The sequence below is a fragment of the Gymnoscopelus braueri genome, assembly GCF_963280865.1.
Source record: "Gymnoscopelus braueri genome assembly, contig: SCAFFOLD_256, whole genome shotgun sequence".
In the NCBI taxonomy this organism is placed as follows: Eukaryota; Metazoa; Chordata; class Actinopteri; order Myctophiformes; family Myctophidae; genus Gymnoscopelus; species Gymnoscopelus braueri.
In genome coordinates, this window is record NW_027660912.1 from 46,887 (window position 1) to 66,216 (window position 19,330).

The window sequence follows — 19,330 nt, forward strand, 5'->3', positions numbered from 1 at the left end:
GAGCACAGGTCTCCGCCAGGTCAGGTACGTTATTGTGGCCTCCTGGTGGCGCTATAATAGGCCAATGTGAAAAGGGTGCTATTTGTTCAAGGGCTTTTCACTGCAATCGGACACTGCATTCATGATTTGAGGCATTTTGTTCCAAACATATGTTTGCAAAATTAGACCTGCTGGTGGCGCTATAACAGGCCAATGTGAAAAGGGTGGCATTTCTTCGTCGGCCTAATAGAAATGTGCGTGTGAAATTTCACGGAAATCGCAAGCTGCGTTCATGATTTGAGGCATTTTGTTCAAAACGGAACAATCCTGCAAACTTTGGAAGCCAATCTTAGGCAATCAGGATGGAATATGGGAAATCGGATAAATCCGTGTTGATCACATGACTATAGAGATACTGTGTACCGATTTGTGTGATGTTTGGACAAAATCTGTAGGAGTAGTATCAATAAATGTGTTTTGCACATATCGGCCTCCTGGTGGCGCTATAACAGGCCAATCTGAAAAATTTGGGCCAGAGGTTCTGAGTTGGCATCCAGGGAGTGTGCGTGCACAGTTTCGCAGCGGCCGGGCCAACGGTGCCAGAGATTAGCTGCTAACGGACGGACAGGACGGACACACGGACGGACGGACGGACGGACGGACGGACGGACGGACGGACGGACGGACGGACGGACGGACGGACGGACAGGGGGTAAAACATACTCTCTCGCCATGCCTTTCGGCCTGGCGGAGACAATAAACAACTACACTTTAGAAACAAGACCAAATAAACAACTACACTTTAGAAACAAGACCAAATAAACAACTACACTTTAGAAACAAGACCAAATAAACAACTACACTTTAGAAACAAGACCAAATAAACAACTACACTTTAGATACAAGACCAAATAAACAACTACACTTTAGAAACAAGACCAAATAAACAACTACACTTTAGAAACAAGACCAAATAAACAACTGCACTTTAGAAACCAGACCAAACAAACATCTACACTTTAGAAACAAGACCAAATAAACAACTACACTTTAGAAACAAGACCAAATAAACAACTACACTTTAGAAACAAGACCAAATAAACAACTACACTTTAGAAACAAGACCAAATAAACAACTACACTTTAGAAACAAGACCAAATAAACATCTACACTTTAGAAACAAGACCAAACAAACCCATCTACACTTTAGAAACAAGACCAAATAAACAACTACACTTTAGAAACAAGACCAAATAAACAACTACACTTTAGAAACATGACCAAATAAACAACTATACTTTAGAAACATGACCAAATAAACATCTACACTTTAGAAACAAGACCAAATAAACAACTACACTTTAGAAACAAGACCAAATAAACAACTACACTTTAGAAACAAGACCAAATAAACAACTACACTTTAGAAACAAGGCCAAATAAACAACTACACTTTAGAAACAAGACCAAATAAACAACTACACTTTAGAAACCAGACCAAACAAACATCTACACTTTAGAAACAAGACCAAATAAACAACTACACTTTAGAAACAAGACCAAATAAACAACTACACTTTAGAAACAAGACCAAATAAACAACTACACTTTAGAAACAAGACCAAATAAACAACTACACTTTAGAAACAAGACCAAATAAACAACTACACTTTAGAAACAAGACCAAATAAACAACTACACTTTAGAAACAAGACCAAATAAACAACTGCACTTTAAAAACAAGACCAAATAAACAACTACACTTTAGAAACAAGACCAAATAAACAACTAAACTTTAGAAACAAGACCAAATAAACAACTACACTTTAGAAACAAGACCAAATAAACAACTACACTTTAGAAACAAGACCAAATAAACAATTACACTTTAGAAACAAGCCCAAATACAACTACACTTTATAAACAAGCCCAAATAAACAACTACACTTTATAAACAGGACCAAATAAACAACTACACTTTATAAACAAGACCAAATAAACATCTACACTTTATAAACAAGACCAAATAAACAACTACACTTTATAAACAAAACCAAATAAACAACTACACTTTAGAAACAAGACCAAATAAACAACTACACTTTAGAAACAAGACCAAATAAACAACTACACTTTAGAAACAAGACCAAATAAACAACTACACTTTAGAAACAAGACTAAATAAACAACTACACTTTAGAAACAAGACCAAATAAACAACTACACTTTAAAAAAAAGACCAAATAAACAACAACATTTTAGAAACAAGACCAAATAAACAACTACACTTTATAAACAAGACCAAATAAACAACTACACTTTAGAAACAAGACCAAATAAACAACTACACTTTAGAAACATGACCAAATAAACAACTATACTTTAGAAACAAGACCAAATAAACATCTACACTTTAGAAACAAGACCAAATAAACAACTACACTTTAGAAACAAGCCCAAATACAACTAAACTTTATAAACAAGCCTAAATAAACAACTACACTTTAGAAACAAGCCCAAATAAACAACTACACTTTATAAACAAGACCAAATAAACAACTACACTTTATAAACAAGACCAAATAAACAACTACACTTTATAAACAAGACCAAATAAACAACTACACTTTATAAACAAGCCTAAATACAACTACACTTTATAAACAAGACCAAATAAACAACTACACTTTATAAACAAGCCTAAATAAACAACTACACTTTAGAAACAAGACCAAATAAACAACTACACTTTAGAAACAAGACCAAATAAACAACTACACTTTAGAAACAAGACCAAATAAACAACTGCACTTTAGAAACAAGACCAAATAAACAACTACACTTTAGAAACAAGACCAAATAAACATCTACACTTTAGAAACAAGCCCAAATAAACAACTACACTTTAGAAACAAGCCCAAATAAACATCTACACTGTATAAACAAGCCCAAATAAACAACTAAACTTTATAAACAAGACCAAATAAACATCTACACTTTATAAACAAGACCAAATAAATGACTACACTTTAGAAACAAGACCAAATAAATGACTACACTTTATAAACAAGACCAAATAAACATCTAAACTTTATAAACAAGCCCAAATAAGCAACTATACTTTAGAAACAAGCCTACATAAACAACTACACTTTATAAACAAGACCAAATAAACATCTACACTTTATAAACAAGACCAAATAAACATCTACACTTTATAAACAAGACCAAATAAATGACTATACTTTATAAACAAGACCAAATAAACATCTACACTTTATAAACAAGACCAAATAAACATCTACACTTTATAAACAAGACCAAATAAACAACTACACTTTATAAACAAGACCAAATAAACATCTACACTTTATAAACCAGACCAAATAAATGACTACACTTTAGAAACAAGACCAAATAAACAACTACACTTTATAAACAAGACCAAATAAACAACTGCACTTTATAAACAAGACCAAATAAACAACTACAATTTAGAAATAAGACCAAATAAACAACTACACTTTAGAAACAAGACCAAATAAACATCTACACTTTATAAACAAGACCAAATAAATGACTATACTTTATAAACAAGACCAAATAAACATCTACACTTTATAAACAAGACCAAATAAACAACTGCACTTTATAAACAAGACCAAATAAACAACTACACTTTAGAAATAAGACCAAATAAACAACTACACTTTAGAAACAAGACCAAATAAACAACTACACTTTAGAAACAAGACCAAATAAACAACTACACTTTAGAAACAAGACCAAATAAACAACCGCACTTTAGAAACAAGACCAAATAAACAACTACACTTTAGAAACAATCCCAAATACAACTACACTTTAGAAACAAGACCAAATAAACAACTACACTTTAGAAACAAGACCAAATAAACAACTACACTTTAGAAACAAGACCAAATAAACAACTACACTTTAGAAACAAGACCAAATAAACAACTACACTTTAGAAACAAGACCAAATAAACAACTGCACTTTAGAAACAAGACCAAATAAACAACTACACTTTATAAACAAGACCAAATAAACAACTACACTTTATAAACAAGACCAAATAAACAACTACACTTTATAAACAAGACCAAATAAACAACTACACTTTATAAACAAGACCAAATAAACAACTACACTTTAGAAACATGACCAAATAAACTACACTTTAGAAACAAGACCAAATAAACAACTACACTTTAGAAATAAGACCAAATAAACAACTACACTTTAGAAACAAGACCAAATAAACATCTACACTTTATAAACAAGACCAAATAAATGACTATACTTTATAAACAAGACCAAATAAACATCTACACTTTATAAACCAGATCAAATAAAAATGACTACACTTTAGAAACAAGACCAAATAAACAACTACACTTTATAAACAAGACCAAATAAACAACTGCACTTTATAAACAAGACCAAATAAACAACTACACTTTAGAAATAAGACCAAATAAACAACTACACTTTAGAAACAAGACCAAATAAACAACTACACTTTAGAAACAAGACCAAATAAACAACTACACTTTAGAAACAAGACCAAATAAACAACCGCACTTTAGAAACAAGACCAAATAAACAACTACACTTTAGAAACAAGCCCAAATACAACTACACTTTAGAAACAAGACCAAATAAACAACTACACTTTAGAAACAAGACCAAATAAACAACTACACTTTAGAAACAAGACCAAATAAACAACTACACTTTAGAAACAAGACCAAATAAACAACTGCACTTTAGAAACAAGACCAAATAAACAACTACACTTTATAAACAAGACCAAATAAACAACTACACTTTATAAACAAGACCAAATAAACAACTACACTTTATAAACAAGACCAAATAAACAACTACACTTTATAAACAAGACCAAATAAACAACTACACTTTAGAAACATGACCAAATAAACAACTACACTTTAGAAACAAGACCAAATAAACAACTAAACTTTAGAAACAAGACCAAATAAACAACTACACTTTAGAAACAAGACCAAATAAACAACTACACTTTAGAAACAAGACCAAATAAACAACTAAACTTTAGAAACAAGACCAAATAAACAACTACACTTTAGAAACAAGACCAAATAAACATCTACACTTTAGAAACAAGACCAAATAAACAACTACACTTTATAAACAAGACCAAATAAACAACTACACTTTAGAAACATGACCAAATAAACAACTACACTTTAGAAACAAGACCAAATAAACAACTAAACTTTAGAAACAAGACCAAATAAACAACTACACTTTATAAACACAACCAAATAAACAACTAGACTTTATAAACACAACCAAATAAACAACTAAACTTTAGAAACAAGACCAAATAAACAACTACACTTTAGAAACAAGACCAAATAAACAACTACACTTTAGAAACAAGACCAAATAAACAACTACACTTTAGAAACAAGACCAAATAAACAACTACACTTTATAAACAAGACCAAATAAACAACTACACTTTAGAAACAAGACCAAATAAACAGGCATTAGGCATTTATCAGACGCTCATAATCCAGATTGATTTACAGTAAGCAAGGTAAATACAAGGTAATACATCAAATGCATATACATAGTAATCTAGGATCATAGGTAAACCAAGAACCTATCATCAATCTAAACTGTAAAATATAAAAAAATCTATAATCTGTACATTGAAACTATACACACAATAGGATGCCAGGTGTGACCTGGCATATGTCTACATAACATGCCATCTAAATTATAATTTAGCTTTGCATAAACCTGGAAGGTCGTCAAGTGCAACAACTACACTTTAGATACCAGCCCCCAAAAAATTAAACTCACCATAGAGCACCGAAGTCGGGCGTCACTGCCACTAGAGGGCGCTGTTCCACTGATTCGTGGCTTTATTTTTTTGTGTTGAAATCCCCATTTGGGAATCTTAGATCACGTCATGTAAGAACTGTGTTCCAAACATAAACACACCACCCTGGCGTTTTTGTCAGGGGGGTGGGGCTCTGCATCGTTTATGATATTCATTTATATTTGATACAGCCTGTTTCTGGCGAAAATTGAATTAATTCTGTCTTAAAAGTCTGAAGAACTACTACTTCCGGGTACACACAGCAGCCACATTCATGGGAAATGTAGTCTTTGGGTTGTTTGACTCGTTGCTAGTGTTTATATTGTGTTACTCTTTGGGTAAATGTGTACATTTCCACCTTCAGTCGATGCTTCATATCCATATGAGTAAAAACGCCGGGGTGGTGTGTTTATTTTTGGAACACAGTTCTTATATGAGGCGATCTAAGATTCCCCTATGAGGATATCAACACAACAAGTAAAGCCACAAACCAGCGGAACAGCGCCCTCTACTGGCAGTGACGTCAGGACTTCGGTGCTCCATTACCAATATTTACAAGCCACTATACGGGAAAAAAACAGGCAAAAGTGAAAAGTCGCTGATAATAAACAGACTTGGCAACACTGAAGACTGGACACCCAAAGTGCCCACTGCTCTGGGAAAAAAGGGCCCAGATTTTCCCCAGGGCCCAGCCTTCCTGTATCCATTATTATTACAGCATTATCTTATGTGTACACTTACTGTAGGACTAAACTAAATATACACAGCCCCTCCCTTCCCTAGAACTATGCTGCAGTACATCATTGTAATACGCTGCATAACGTACTGTAGGCCAGGGGTTCCCAAACTGGGGGTTGGGACCCCCATGGGGGTCCCCAAATTATTTGGGGGGGGTCCCCAGATGATTATCTTAATGTACAACCACTCATCAGATAATAAACCAACAGACAGTATAAGTGTATAGAGGCTATCTGCACATTTATAAAGTTACCCTTTAAGGACTTTTAAGACCTTTTTTATACCAAATTGACAAATATTACGAAAGATATTAAGAAAGAGGCAAACATTTTGAAAATAGCAGATCTACAAGCTCACAACGCCTCGCAGTGCGAGGCGTTGTGAGCTTGTAGATCTGCTATTTTCATAATGTTTCTCTGTGGAACCGAGTCAAACTAATGCCTCAACTCCTACAATTCCAAGTGCTTTGTCAGGGTGGGGGGTACCCAGTTCAATTATGATTATTTTAGGGGGTCCCCAGTTCAATTATGATTATTTTAGGGGGTCCCCAGTTCAATTATGATTATTTTAGGGGGTCCCCAGTTCAAATGTGATTACTTTGGGGGGTCGCGGTCTGAAAAGTTTGGGAACCCAATTGCTGTAGGCCGAGGGTTCCCAAACCTTTCAGGCTGTGACCCCCCAAAATAATATTTTAACTGGGGACCCCCCACCCTGACAAGCAGGGGGGGGGGGAATTGCAGGCATTGCATTTATTTTGACTCGGTTCCACAGCTAAACAATGTGAAAATTGCAGATCTACAAGCTCACAACACCTCACACTGCGAGGCATTGTGAACTTGTAGATCTGCTATTTTCCTCTTTCTCACGTAACGTGATCAATAGTTCATATTCATTGTTGGACTTGTTCAGAATTAGTCATGGTTCTCATGACGCTCGTCTGTCACAAGCGTCATGGAACCACTTGGTCCTGGTTTAAGAATTGTTTACATTCACAACTCTTACATCTACATAAACGTTCACATTTCAAATATAAAGTGTTGACCCCACGGCCACGGATGTTACAAGTTGAGCCGACAAAGGTCTAAGTACCCATATCTTCTGTATTGTTCAATAAAAAGCTTTTTAATCCGATCACCGGCCATTTTCTCCAATGCTTTCAACCATGCGACACTACTGGTTGGGACGTGTATTGCACTCTGATACGTTACAATTTTTTTTTAGAAAATGGACACCGATCGGATTCAAATGCTTTTTATTGAATAATACGGAAGATACGGGTACTTAGATCCAGGCGTTTTAACTTGTAACATCCGTGGCATGAGGGTCAGCACTTTATATTTGAAATCTGAACGTTTATGTACATGTGAGAGTTGTAAATACATACAAAATCGCAAACAGGAACAAGTGGTTCCATGACGCTTGTGACAGACGAGCGTCATGTGAACCATGGCTAATATTGTCGCTGTGTCTCCATATTTCAACTTTTTTGTTTCATTGAATGCCCTGCAATTCATCATACTACAGTGTCTCACAAAGATAGCAAAATGCGACTAAATAATATTACATTGATCCATTGGGACGAACACATAATCCCCCATTTCCTAAACAGTTTAGGACAGACGTTTCTGACGTTCAGTGGTGGAAAGTAACAAGTACATTTACTTAAGTACTGTACTTAAGTAACATTTTTAGGTATTTGTACTTTACTTGAGTATTTCCAATTTCCCATACTTTTACTTCTACTCCACTACATCTCAGAGGCAAATATTGTACTTTTACTCCACTACAATTATTTGAAAACTTTAGTTACTAGTTACTTTTCAGATATAAATTATGAAAAAATACATTAACCACTTCAGCCCTATTTTATACCTAGGCTATTTGAAAATAGCAGATCTACAAGCTCACGCGTTGTGAGCTTGTAGATCTGCTATTTTCAAATATTTTAGTACTTTTACTTTTGGTACTTTAAGTACATTTTGATGCCAATACTTTTGTACTTTTACTCAAGTACATTTTTAATTCTGGACTTTTACTTGTAACAGAGTATTTTTATATTGCAGTATTGGTACTTTTACTTAAGTAAAGAATTTGAGTACTTTTTCCACCACTGCTGACGTTTCTGTTTACATTTAGGACGTTTCTGTCGGTTTTAGCCCGACAGTGAGATAGATGTGTAATCTAAAGTAAACTTTGTACCAACCTGTCACAGATGTGTTGTAACAACAGCTGGTCCATAACATGTAGAGATAAATCACCATCCATGACTTCAGAGTCCACAGAGTGACTTGGAAGTAACGATAAGAGACAGAGTGAGCCGCCATCTTGTCTCGTTGTTCCTCCTGAAGAGTTCAGATTAAACTTTGTTTTGACATGAAAACACAATTTACTTTCGATTTCATCTGTGACCTATTACACTGTTGAGCCAGCAGATGTCGCTGTAGCCTCACAAAACCAGGCTTTCCAACAACAGCGGAGGTTTTCGTTCCAAACTGACCAGTGAGATCCGGTCTAGAGCCCGCCTTCCGTATCTGGTGATTTGTACATACACATTGCACGCACGCACCGCTTCCGTATCCGGTTTTAGACCCAGACCGGATCAGTGACCTGCAAGCTGAACTGATCCCAGTCTAGTCGCTGTGACTGACTGTTGTGTGCGTTCTTCAAAGCAATGTTTTAAAAAATAATATATATATATATATATATATATATATATATATAAAATATATATATATATATATATATATATATATATATAAATATTATATAGTATAGTATAATATAATATAATATAATATAATATAATATATTGTAACACACTTTGGATAAATTAAACTTAGCATTAGTGCACTATAATGAAGGTGGAGACTCGTCTTGTTGACTGATTCCACAGCAGACCAAACTGTTCTTCTAATGGATTCTACAACTTCATTTAGTCAAATAAAACACTGTATGTGTGGATTTTTATGCTTATTAAATGTGCAGAAATGTTCTGCAACACTTTAAAATAAACACATAAAACACAACTAGTAAAAGACTGAGTGACACCCGGAACCACTTGGAGGAGCACATTTTCTACACGGCTGCATTTCACTGACGGACTCACAAAGCCTGGAGCCAAGCCCCCAGAGTTGCTGAGAAACATTGAAGCTGCCACCCCAGTGGCCAAAGCTGGAACTGCAGGCGGGGAGAAATACATGCACGCGCAAAACATGCTGAGAGATATTTATATATATACATATAAATATGTAAACATATTATACATAAACACATATGCATTTACTTATACATAGGCATCTCGAGTGTATTTAATAAATATATCGCGTTCAATCCTTGACACACGGGCTGCCGTAGAACGCAAAAAGGACACTAGTGCGCATGCTCATAACTCTATGGAGGTACAAAATCAAACCAATAATTCTACTTCCGGCAGGTTTCCGGGTGCTTCAAAACGCCACTGAGCACATTCATTGAAATGATAGCTGGGGGCGGGGCAATCCTCTAGTTATATTATACCTCTATGCCTGGAGCCGGCAAAACATAAACAAATGGGAGCGCACTGCGAGTACGAGGGTGCGGCTGGGCGCAGCGAGTAGCCTACGAGCGTGCGGCTTCTCGCCCCCCTCACCCACTGTGTTGTGTATTGAGCTATGTGGGCACCCGTACTGTGGAGGAACCGGAAGTGACGAGGTCACATGATATACCGGTGTCTGTATGCTAGGCTATTACTATGCTACCTAAGAGACAGTAAATGATTGACTCATTGATATATAAACCTGGTCTTCCTGTGTTGAGTTCTTTTACATCAAAAGACATACATTACATGGTGTCAGAAGACAAACTGGAGAAAGACGGCGAGAATGGCACATTTCAAACCACCGCCGAATTTGAGTCTGGAGGGGAATCTCGCGGAGAATTGGAGGACGTGGCTGCAGCGCTATGAACTTTTCTGTGTTGCCAGTGGAGTAACAGAAAGGTCGGAAAGAGTGCAGTGCGCGACATTCCTTCATGTTGCGGGAGAAGAAGCAATCAAAGTGAGTAACACGTTTGCCTTCACGGATCCGGAGAGGAACAAGATTGCAGTATTAAAACAAAAATTCAAAGAATACTGTGAGCCTCGGAAGAACCTGCCGTACATAAGGCACATGTTTTTCACCCGGGCACAAGGTCCGTCAGAAACGATAGATGCCTATGTCACAGACCTGAAATATAAAGCAAGAGACTGTGAATTTGGCAACCTATGCAACTCACTGATACGTGACAGAATTGTCTGTGGGATACGTGATGATCAAGTGAGAGCCAGATTGCTCAGAGAGGCTGATCTCACGTTGGATAAAGCACTTGATGTGTGCCGTGCCAGTGAAATAACGTTCACTCAGATGAAAGCGTTACATGATGAAGTTGAAGTGCACAAAGTTAGCACAGCAAGGGCATACAAAAAAGGAGAAGGAAGCTTTAAAGAAAGCCCAATGTCCAGTGAAAAGAAAGTTGACTGTGACCGATGTGGCTATAAGCATGAACAAAGAAAGTGCCCAGCCTATGGACAGACGTGCAGGAAATGTGATAGGAAAAATCACTTTGCAAAAATGTGTCGTGCAAACAGTCAACCCAAAAATAGGAAAATGCATGTCGTGGAACAGACTCAGGACAGTGACAGCAGTGAAGAGGAAATGTTCATTGGAACAATTGAGATGAGAAGCATAAAAGCAATTGAAAATGCAAAAAGTGACCAAGACAGATGGTCTGAAGAGCTGTTGATAAACAAGAAGAGGGTCAAATTTCGAATTGACACTGGAGCTGACTGTAACGTCATGTCAGCCAAAACGTTTCACATGTTAGAAGTCAGTGGAAAGCTACATACATCCAGCTGCAAGTTAGTGGCATATTCAGGCCACAAGATGGAGCCTTTGGGCAGGACGTCAATCACATGTCAGTACAAGGGTCAAAAACACAAGATTGACTTTGAAATAATAGAGAGAGATGCTCCAGCCATCCTGGGAAGAGAATCAAGCACAAAGCTGAAGATGGTAAAAAGACTGTATAGCATGGAAAAAGAAGAAAAAATCCAAAAAGACTATGAACATCTCTTCTCTGGACTTGGCTGTTTACCAGGTGAGCACAGCATAAAGATAGACCCTGAAATAAGGCCTGTGATTCATGCACCTAGGAGGATCCCAGTTGCTCTGAGGGACAGAGTGATTGAACAGCTTCACAAAATGGAGCAGTCAGATGTGATCACAAGGCAATCTGAGCCAACACAGTGGGTGAACAGCATGGTGACAGTAGTCACGCCCAAGAAGATAAGGATCTGTATGGATCCTAAAGATCTGAACACAGCAATAAGAAGAGAGCACTATCCACTCCTCACAGTGGAGGAAGTGGTGTCACGCATGCCAAATGCAAAACATTTCTCTGTGTTAGATGCAAACCAAGGATTTTATCAAATAAAACTGGATGAAGAGAGCTCCAAGCTGTGCACATTTAACACACCCATTGGAAGATACCGTTTCAAGAGGCTTCCCTTTGGCATCTCATCAGCGAGTGAGGTGTTCCAGAGAGCTGTGGCCCAGATGATCGAGGGATTGGATGGTGTGGTCAACATCATTGATGATCTGCTGGTCTGGGGGGACACATTAGAGCAACATGACAAGAGACTGATAAAGCTGCTGCAGAGAGCAGATGAGAATGGCCTGAGGTTCAATAAAAGCAAGTGCAAGTTCAGGATGACAGAGGTCAAGTACATTGGCCATATACTCAGTGCAGACGGGCTGAAGCCTGATGGAGAGAAGATAAGAGCCATTGTCCAAATACCCCCACCTGCTGACAAGCCAGCCTTGATGAGATTCATGGGAATGATACAATATCTAGCCAAATTCATTCCTAATCTGTCTGAAATCTCTGCACCTCTAAGGCAGCTGCTGCAGGGAGAAACAGAATGGCACTGGGAGGAGCCTCAACAGCAGAGCTATGACAAACTGAAGCAGCTGATCACCGGAGCTCCCACTCTGAAATATTATGATGTCAACAAGGCTGTGACGCTGTCTGTGGATGCCAGCTCGGAGGGCATCGGGGCTGTGATACTGCAGGATGAACGACCTGTGGCATACGGCTCAAGGGCGCTCACAGATTGTCAACGCAGGTACGCTCAGATCGAAAAAGAGCTGCTGGCCATAGTGTACGGATGTGAGAAATTCCATCAATATGTATATGGCAGAGAGGTCCAGGTCGAAAGTGACCACAAGCCACTAGAAAGCATTTTCAAGAAGCCACTGCATCAGGCTCCCATGAGACTGCAGAGAATGCTGCTGCGCTTACAAAAGTACAACATTGCAGTGACATACAAGCCAGGAAAGGAGCTTCACATTGCAGATGCTTTGAGCCGTGCTTATCTACGTGAGCAAAAGGAGGATCTGCTGGAAGAGGAACTGCAGGTGAACTGGATCACACCACAGTTGCCTATATCAGAGGAAAAGCAGGAGATGTTCAGGAATGCTACTGCACAAGACCCAGTACTGCAGGAGCTAAAGAACATGACAATGCGCGGATGGCCAAAAGACAGGTCTGCTGTATCAGACAGTGTGCAACCGTTTTGGACATTCAGAGAGGAGATCAGTTTTGCCTCAGGGCTGCTATTCAAGTCAGAGAAACTCATTGTACCACAGCAACTGAGACCACAGATGCTTGACAAGATACACGAGTCACACTTAGGCATGGTCAAATGTAAAGAAAGGGCCAGAGATGTTCTTTATTGGCCAGGCATGTCCGCCCAAATTGAACAGGTTGTAGCGCAGTGTGCTGTCTGCAATGAGCACAGGAATAGCAATCAAAAAGAGCCACTGATCTCACATCCCCTACCAAATAGACCATGGGAGAAGGTTGGCACCGACATGTTTCACAGCAGTGGTTCTGAATATCTGCTATGTGTTGACTACTTCTCCAAATACCCAGAGATAATGAGACTGACCGACACCACCAGTAAGGGTGTTATAACTGCCATGAAGTCCACATTTGCCAGGCACGGAATTCCGGATATTCTGGTCAGCGACAACGGTCCTCAGTATGCCAGTGCAGAATTCAGGAGCTTTGCAGAGAGCTGGGAGTTCAGTCATGTCACCTCGAGTCCACACTATGCTCAGTCAAATGGACAGGCTGAAAGAGCTGTGCAGACAGTTAAAAGGTTGCTCAAAAAGTCAGGTGACCCTTACATAGCGCTTCTGGAGTACAGAAATACACCACTGGAAGGTGTGGGCCTGTCACCTGCCCAGATGCTGATGGGGCGTCGGTTGAAGACAAAACTGCCAGTGTCCACCTCGCTACTCACCTCTGAAGTGGCACTTAGTGTTCACAACAAGTTAAAGGAACAGCAAGCTAAACAAAAAAGTTACTATGATCGCCATGCTAAACACCTACCTGGGCTGCGTGCTGGAGAAAATGTAAGGATGCAGTCTGGTGACACTTGGCAGCCAGCTGTAGTTCTGCGGGAGCACGAACAACAACGTTCCTATGTGGTGCGTACGCCTGAAGGCAGGATGTTTAGAAGGAACAGGAGACATCTCAGGGAGACGGCTGAGAGAGAGTTTCCATCCTCTGCTGCTGAGCAAGACGTGGATATGAACTGTGACAACCCGGGGTTTACTGATCAGGACAATTCACATGCACAGACCTCAGCACGCACTCCTCAGGGACACAGTGACACCACTGACTCTCTCACACAACCCTATCGCACTAGATCAGGAAGACTGATCAAAACTCCAGCAAGGTTTAAGGAGTAGGAACACAAAACGTGGACTTTAAATGATGTTGCACTATAACTGTTTGATATTTAACTACTTATGGTTACGAAAAGTTGATTTCTTTTTGTTTTGATGCAGTAAGCACCTTTGTTTATTTGGAAGAAATGTTGCATATAGTGCCAAGTGATTTATTTTTCCAGATATTGCTGCTATGTTCTGTGATGTTTGATTTACAAAAAAAAAAAAAAAAAAGAAGAAGATATGTTTGGTCAACTGTGAAAAAAAAAATCTTAAGAAGAGGGATGTTGTGTATTGAGCTATGTGGGCACCCGTACTGTGGAGGAACCGGAAGTGACGAGGTCACATGATATACCGGTGTCTGTATGCTAGGCTATTACTATGCTACCTAAGAGACAGTAAATGATTGACTCATTGATATATAAACCTGGTCTTCCTGTGTTGAGTTCTTTTACATCAAAAGACATACATTACACACTGGGTGCTCGTTATTTCGCCTGGTTGCTTTAGCCCCGAGGCACCCACAGTAACGGCGCCCTTGCGTGCATCCGTTGTCTGTCAACAACACAGCTGTCTGTGCCTTGACTTCTGTGCGCCGCTGACTGCGCTCGCCTGGTGTGGGCGGGGCTAGCTCGCCTGGTGTGGGCGGGGCTATCTCGTCTGCAAGTCACTGGGAAAACGCTGGTTGTGCCATAGCTTGGGAGGACGAGCCAATGATCGAAAACATGTCGACAATCTTAGACCAGCTTGCAAGCTGGTAAACATACACATAAACAGATCTACAAGCCCACAACGCATCAAATCATGACCCTGACACGTTGACAACGTGAGCTTGTAGATCTGCTATTCTTTCAAAACTCTTGAACATCAGTGATCATTTTTAACACAAATCTTTGCTTCTGGGGACCCCCCACAATAATCATTTGAACTGGGGACCCCCCACAATAATCATTTGAACTGGGGACCCCCCACACAATAATCATTTGAACTGGGGACCCCCCACAATAATCATTTGAACTGGGGACCCCCCACAATAATCATTTGAACTGGGGACCCCCCCCACAATAATCATTTGAACTGGGGACCCCCCACAATAATCATTTGAACTGGGGACTCCCCACAATAATCATTTGAACTGGGGACCCCCCACAATAATCATTTGAACTGGGGACCCCCCCCCCCACAATAATCATTTGAACTGGGGACCCCCCCACAATAATCATTTGAACTGGGGGGGTACCAGAATGGACTATTAATGACCTCAATGACCCACAGCTGTGTGCAAACTTCAGCCACTCAGCTGAAGAGAACATTAAAAACATACTCAAATAATCACACAGAATATTATCTAATGATACTTTACTTGACATGTAAATGTACATAATCACAGACATAACACCTCTTATAGTTAGTTAATTTAACTCATTCAGTCATTAATCCAACATTAATGACACTCCAGTCCTGACACAAAGTAATCTAGTATCTAATGTAATGTAATCTAACGTAATGTAATGTAATGTAACACAGTTAGTATAAACTAAACTTACCATAATGATCTGTAATGATGTAGAGACTGAACACAGAATGTAAACATGTCTGTCTGATTCCACAAGAGAACAAACTGTTCTTCTAATGGATTCGCTCGCACGCACGCGCGCGCGCGCGCGCACGCACGCACGCACGCACGCACGCACGCACGCACGCACGCACGCACGCACACACACACACACACACACACACACACACACACACACACACACACACACACACACACACACACACACACACACACACACACACACACACACACACACACACACACACACACACACACACACACACACACACACACACACACACACACACACACACACACACACACACACACACACACACACACACACACACACACACACACACACACACACACACACACACACACACACACACACACACAGTGGTTAGTGAGCCCGCCTAAGGAGCCAGAGGCCCTGGTTACCCCAGCTACGATTCCAGGCCAGACCAGCAAATGTGTCGATGAAATGAAATGTGTCCCTGAGCAAGACTCTTAACCCCTAATTTCTCACAGGCCCTCATTGGAAACAAGACCGCAAGGACTTTCATAAACAGACCTGTTAAAGGAATTATCCTTACACACACACACACACACACACACACACACACACACACACACACACACACACACACACACACACACACGTTTGTATTACTACTGCATACTTGTGAGGACATCAACATAAATAAATAAATACAAAGTACAAGCCCGCAACACACTGCTGCGCTGCGTTGTGAGCGTGTGTATCTGTGTAGAAGGTGTATCTGTGTAGAAATAATCACTTGAACCACTTCTGGGTTTTTATAATATAAAAACCCAGAAGTGGTTCAAGTGATCATTATGTTTCTTCAACTGGTCTCTCAACAAGGCTGCAGTATCAGGAGACACATGGATTAAAGCAACAATACAATCTATCAGTATCAGGAGACACATGGATTAAAGCAACAATAAAATCTCAAGACTGAAAATGTTTGTACGATCAAGTTAGTCCTAATGTGTGATTTATGAAGCATTAGGAAAGGATTCCTATAAACAATGAACACAATATGAAAAAGTATGTTTTAGTAAGATCTGTCGATCCTGCTAGTTTGACCACTTCAAATGCTCTAATCTTAAAATGATAACCGGAAATAGCCGATCTACAAGTCACTAGTGACGCATTGAGAGCAAAGATTTGAGTTACAAATGTTCGCTTTAAAATATATGTATATTTTCAAAGACCCACGATTTTTCCAAGATATGTACAAGCTTGTATGAGCTTGTAGATCTGCTATTTTTTAATAGCCCAAAGAAATCAAGAAATGACAGAGATGTGTTCCCAGTTTGAATGGGTTAAAATAAATCACGGAAGTAAATATGTTATTTCAAACAATTTAAAATAGCGTAATTATGGTAAAAAATTGATGGATCCTTGTTTGATAGCTAACAGGATACGCGTCATTTATTTTTGACAAGATGACAAGAAAAGAACGATGACAAGAACAAATAATGTTTTGTATTATTTTATTACAAATGTACAGCTTATGAGTTTCCATTTTACGTTTGACCTTTTTTTTTTTTTAAGTCACATGGTTTTCTCTACTTTATACACTTTTTAAACATCTGCTGTCCTGCCCCACCCCCATCCTGCCCCCCCCAAAAAAAGAAAAAAATCTCCCAAAAATGTAGAGTTGTGTGTTTGTGTTACTGAATGTTAACTATTAACTGTAATTCTCTGGCCTTACGTGTGTTATTTAATTCATCATTTATGTGTGTGTGTGTGTGTGTGTGTGTGTGTGTGGGGCCATATTTGTATAGTAGAATATGAGAAATGAAACAATGGGAAACGGTTATTTTAAGGTTAAAAAAGGAATAGTTATATAAGCCTGATTTCTACTTGGTGATCACCAACCAACCAACCAACTTTGCTGATGGCTCGCCAGAAAATAACCGATCTACAGGCTCACAACGCAGCGCAGCAGCAGTGTGTTGCGGGCTTGTAGATCTACTTTTTATTTATGTATTTATGTTGATGTCCTCACAAGTATGCAGTAGTAATACAAACGTGTGTGTGTGTGTGTGACCTCACAGACACATCTAAACATTCTCACTTACGCCCCCTACTGTTCATGTACAAAAGTGTCCACCAAAAAAGAAGGAAGGATGGGACAAAGAATGGATCGTTATTCACCAGGCGGCCATTTTGCACTTAATATTAATACCCCCCCCCCCCCCCTCCACTGACTGAGATGACTGTAGTGCTAAAGTCACATGCACGTCACGTGCACATCAAGCCCCTCCCTGCCCCCCCGGTAGCCCCCCCCCCCAACAGAATGGTCATATAAATAAAGCCTAACGTTTAAGTTTAATAATAAAATAAACCATGAATGAACAGATACGTACGTTCAAGATACGTACGTTCATCGTTATATATAATGTCTCTGGTCTACAACTATTAGGGCAACGAGGACCATTCAAAGTGGTACAACCTGTGTGTGTGTGTGTGTGTGTGTGTGTGTGTGTGTGTGTGTGTGTGTGTGTGTGTATATATACTTGTGAGGGCCGACAAGTACAGTAGAAATTGAGAAACATAGTTGTCGAGCGCTGAAAACAGCAGATCTACAAGCTCACAACGCGTCGAAGCATAACGCGTTGTGAGCTTGTAGATCGGCTGTTTTCGGGAACGATGTACAAAAAAGAATTTCACCCACTTTTTTACCTTGTAAACCTGTGATGTGACAATAAAACTGATTCTGATTCTGATTCTGCCTTCAGAGTCAGGGTTAAGAGTGCCACCGTCCTCAAAATATTGAAGTCCTCACAAGTATAGTAACACAGACGTGTGTGTGTTCTTCAGACAGTATGACACACAGACATATAAAGGTAGACTCCTCCTCTGGCTCTGAGGGTCTGTATCTCGGGTGCCATTTTGGAGAAGGCAAGCTTCCTGACTACTGGCCAATCACAGCGCGTCTTTTCCTGAGACCTGGCAGAATCTAGTTGTATAAAATATATACAACAGGATACTTTCTTTTTATACAACTAGATTCTGACAAGTCCCAGGAAAAGACGCACTGTGATTGGCCAGTAGTCAGGAACCAAAATGGCGCCCGAGATACAGGTCGCTCCAATAAACTGCAGAGGCCAATGAGGTGTCTAGGTTTATATATCTATGAGGCGACAATACAAAGTCTATACCAGTTGTGCTATAACCACGCCCCCTTCTGTGGCCAAAGCGGGTTATTTCTTCAGACCGTATAGTTTTGGACCGTGACAGAGGCGCCGTTGGAGTTATGTACCGATAGGGACAGAATAGTAAATCATGTTTTGGTGAGATCGTTTGCCACTCAACTGCCACTCAAAGTGGCGACTGGCCAATCACAGAGCGTCCTTGCACAAGCGTATT

General features: G+C 39.4%; 1 protein-coding gene across 1 annotated transcript in view; it reads right to left on the minus strand.

The window, feature by feature from the left end:
* Positions 1–8,948, minus strand: part of LOC308081064 (NLR family CARD domain-containing protein 3-like) — a gene marked incomplete at its 3' end in the record, with an annotated part of 53,021 nt that extends 44,073 nt beyond the window's left edge. Inside the window, exon 1 of the mRNA XM_080457466.1 lies at positions 8,822–8,948. Coding sequence (XP_080313592.1) covers positions 8,822–8,942 — 121 coding nt within the window. The remainder of the gene's footprint in view (positions 1–8,821) is intronic.
* Positions 8,949–19,330: the final 10,382 nt, after the last annotated feature.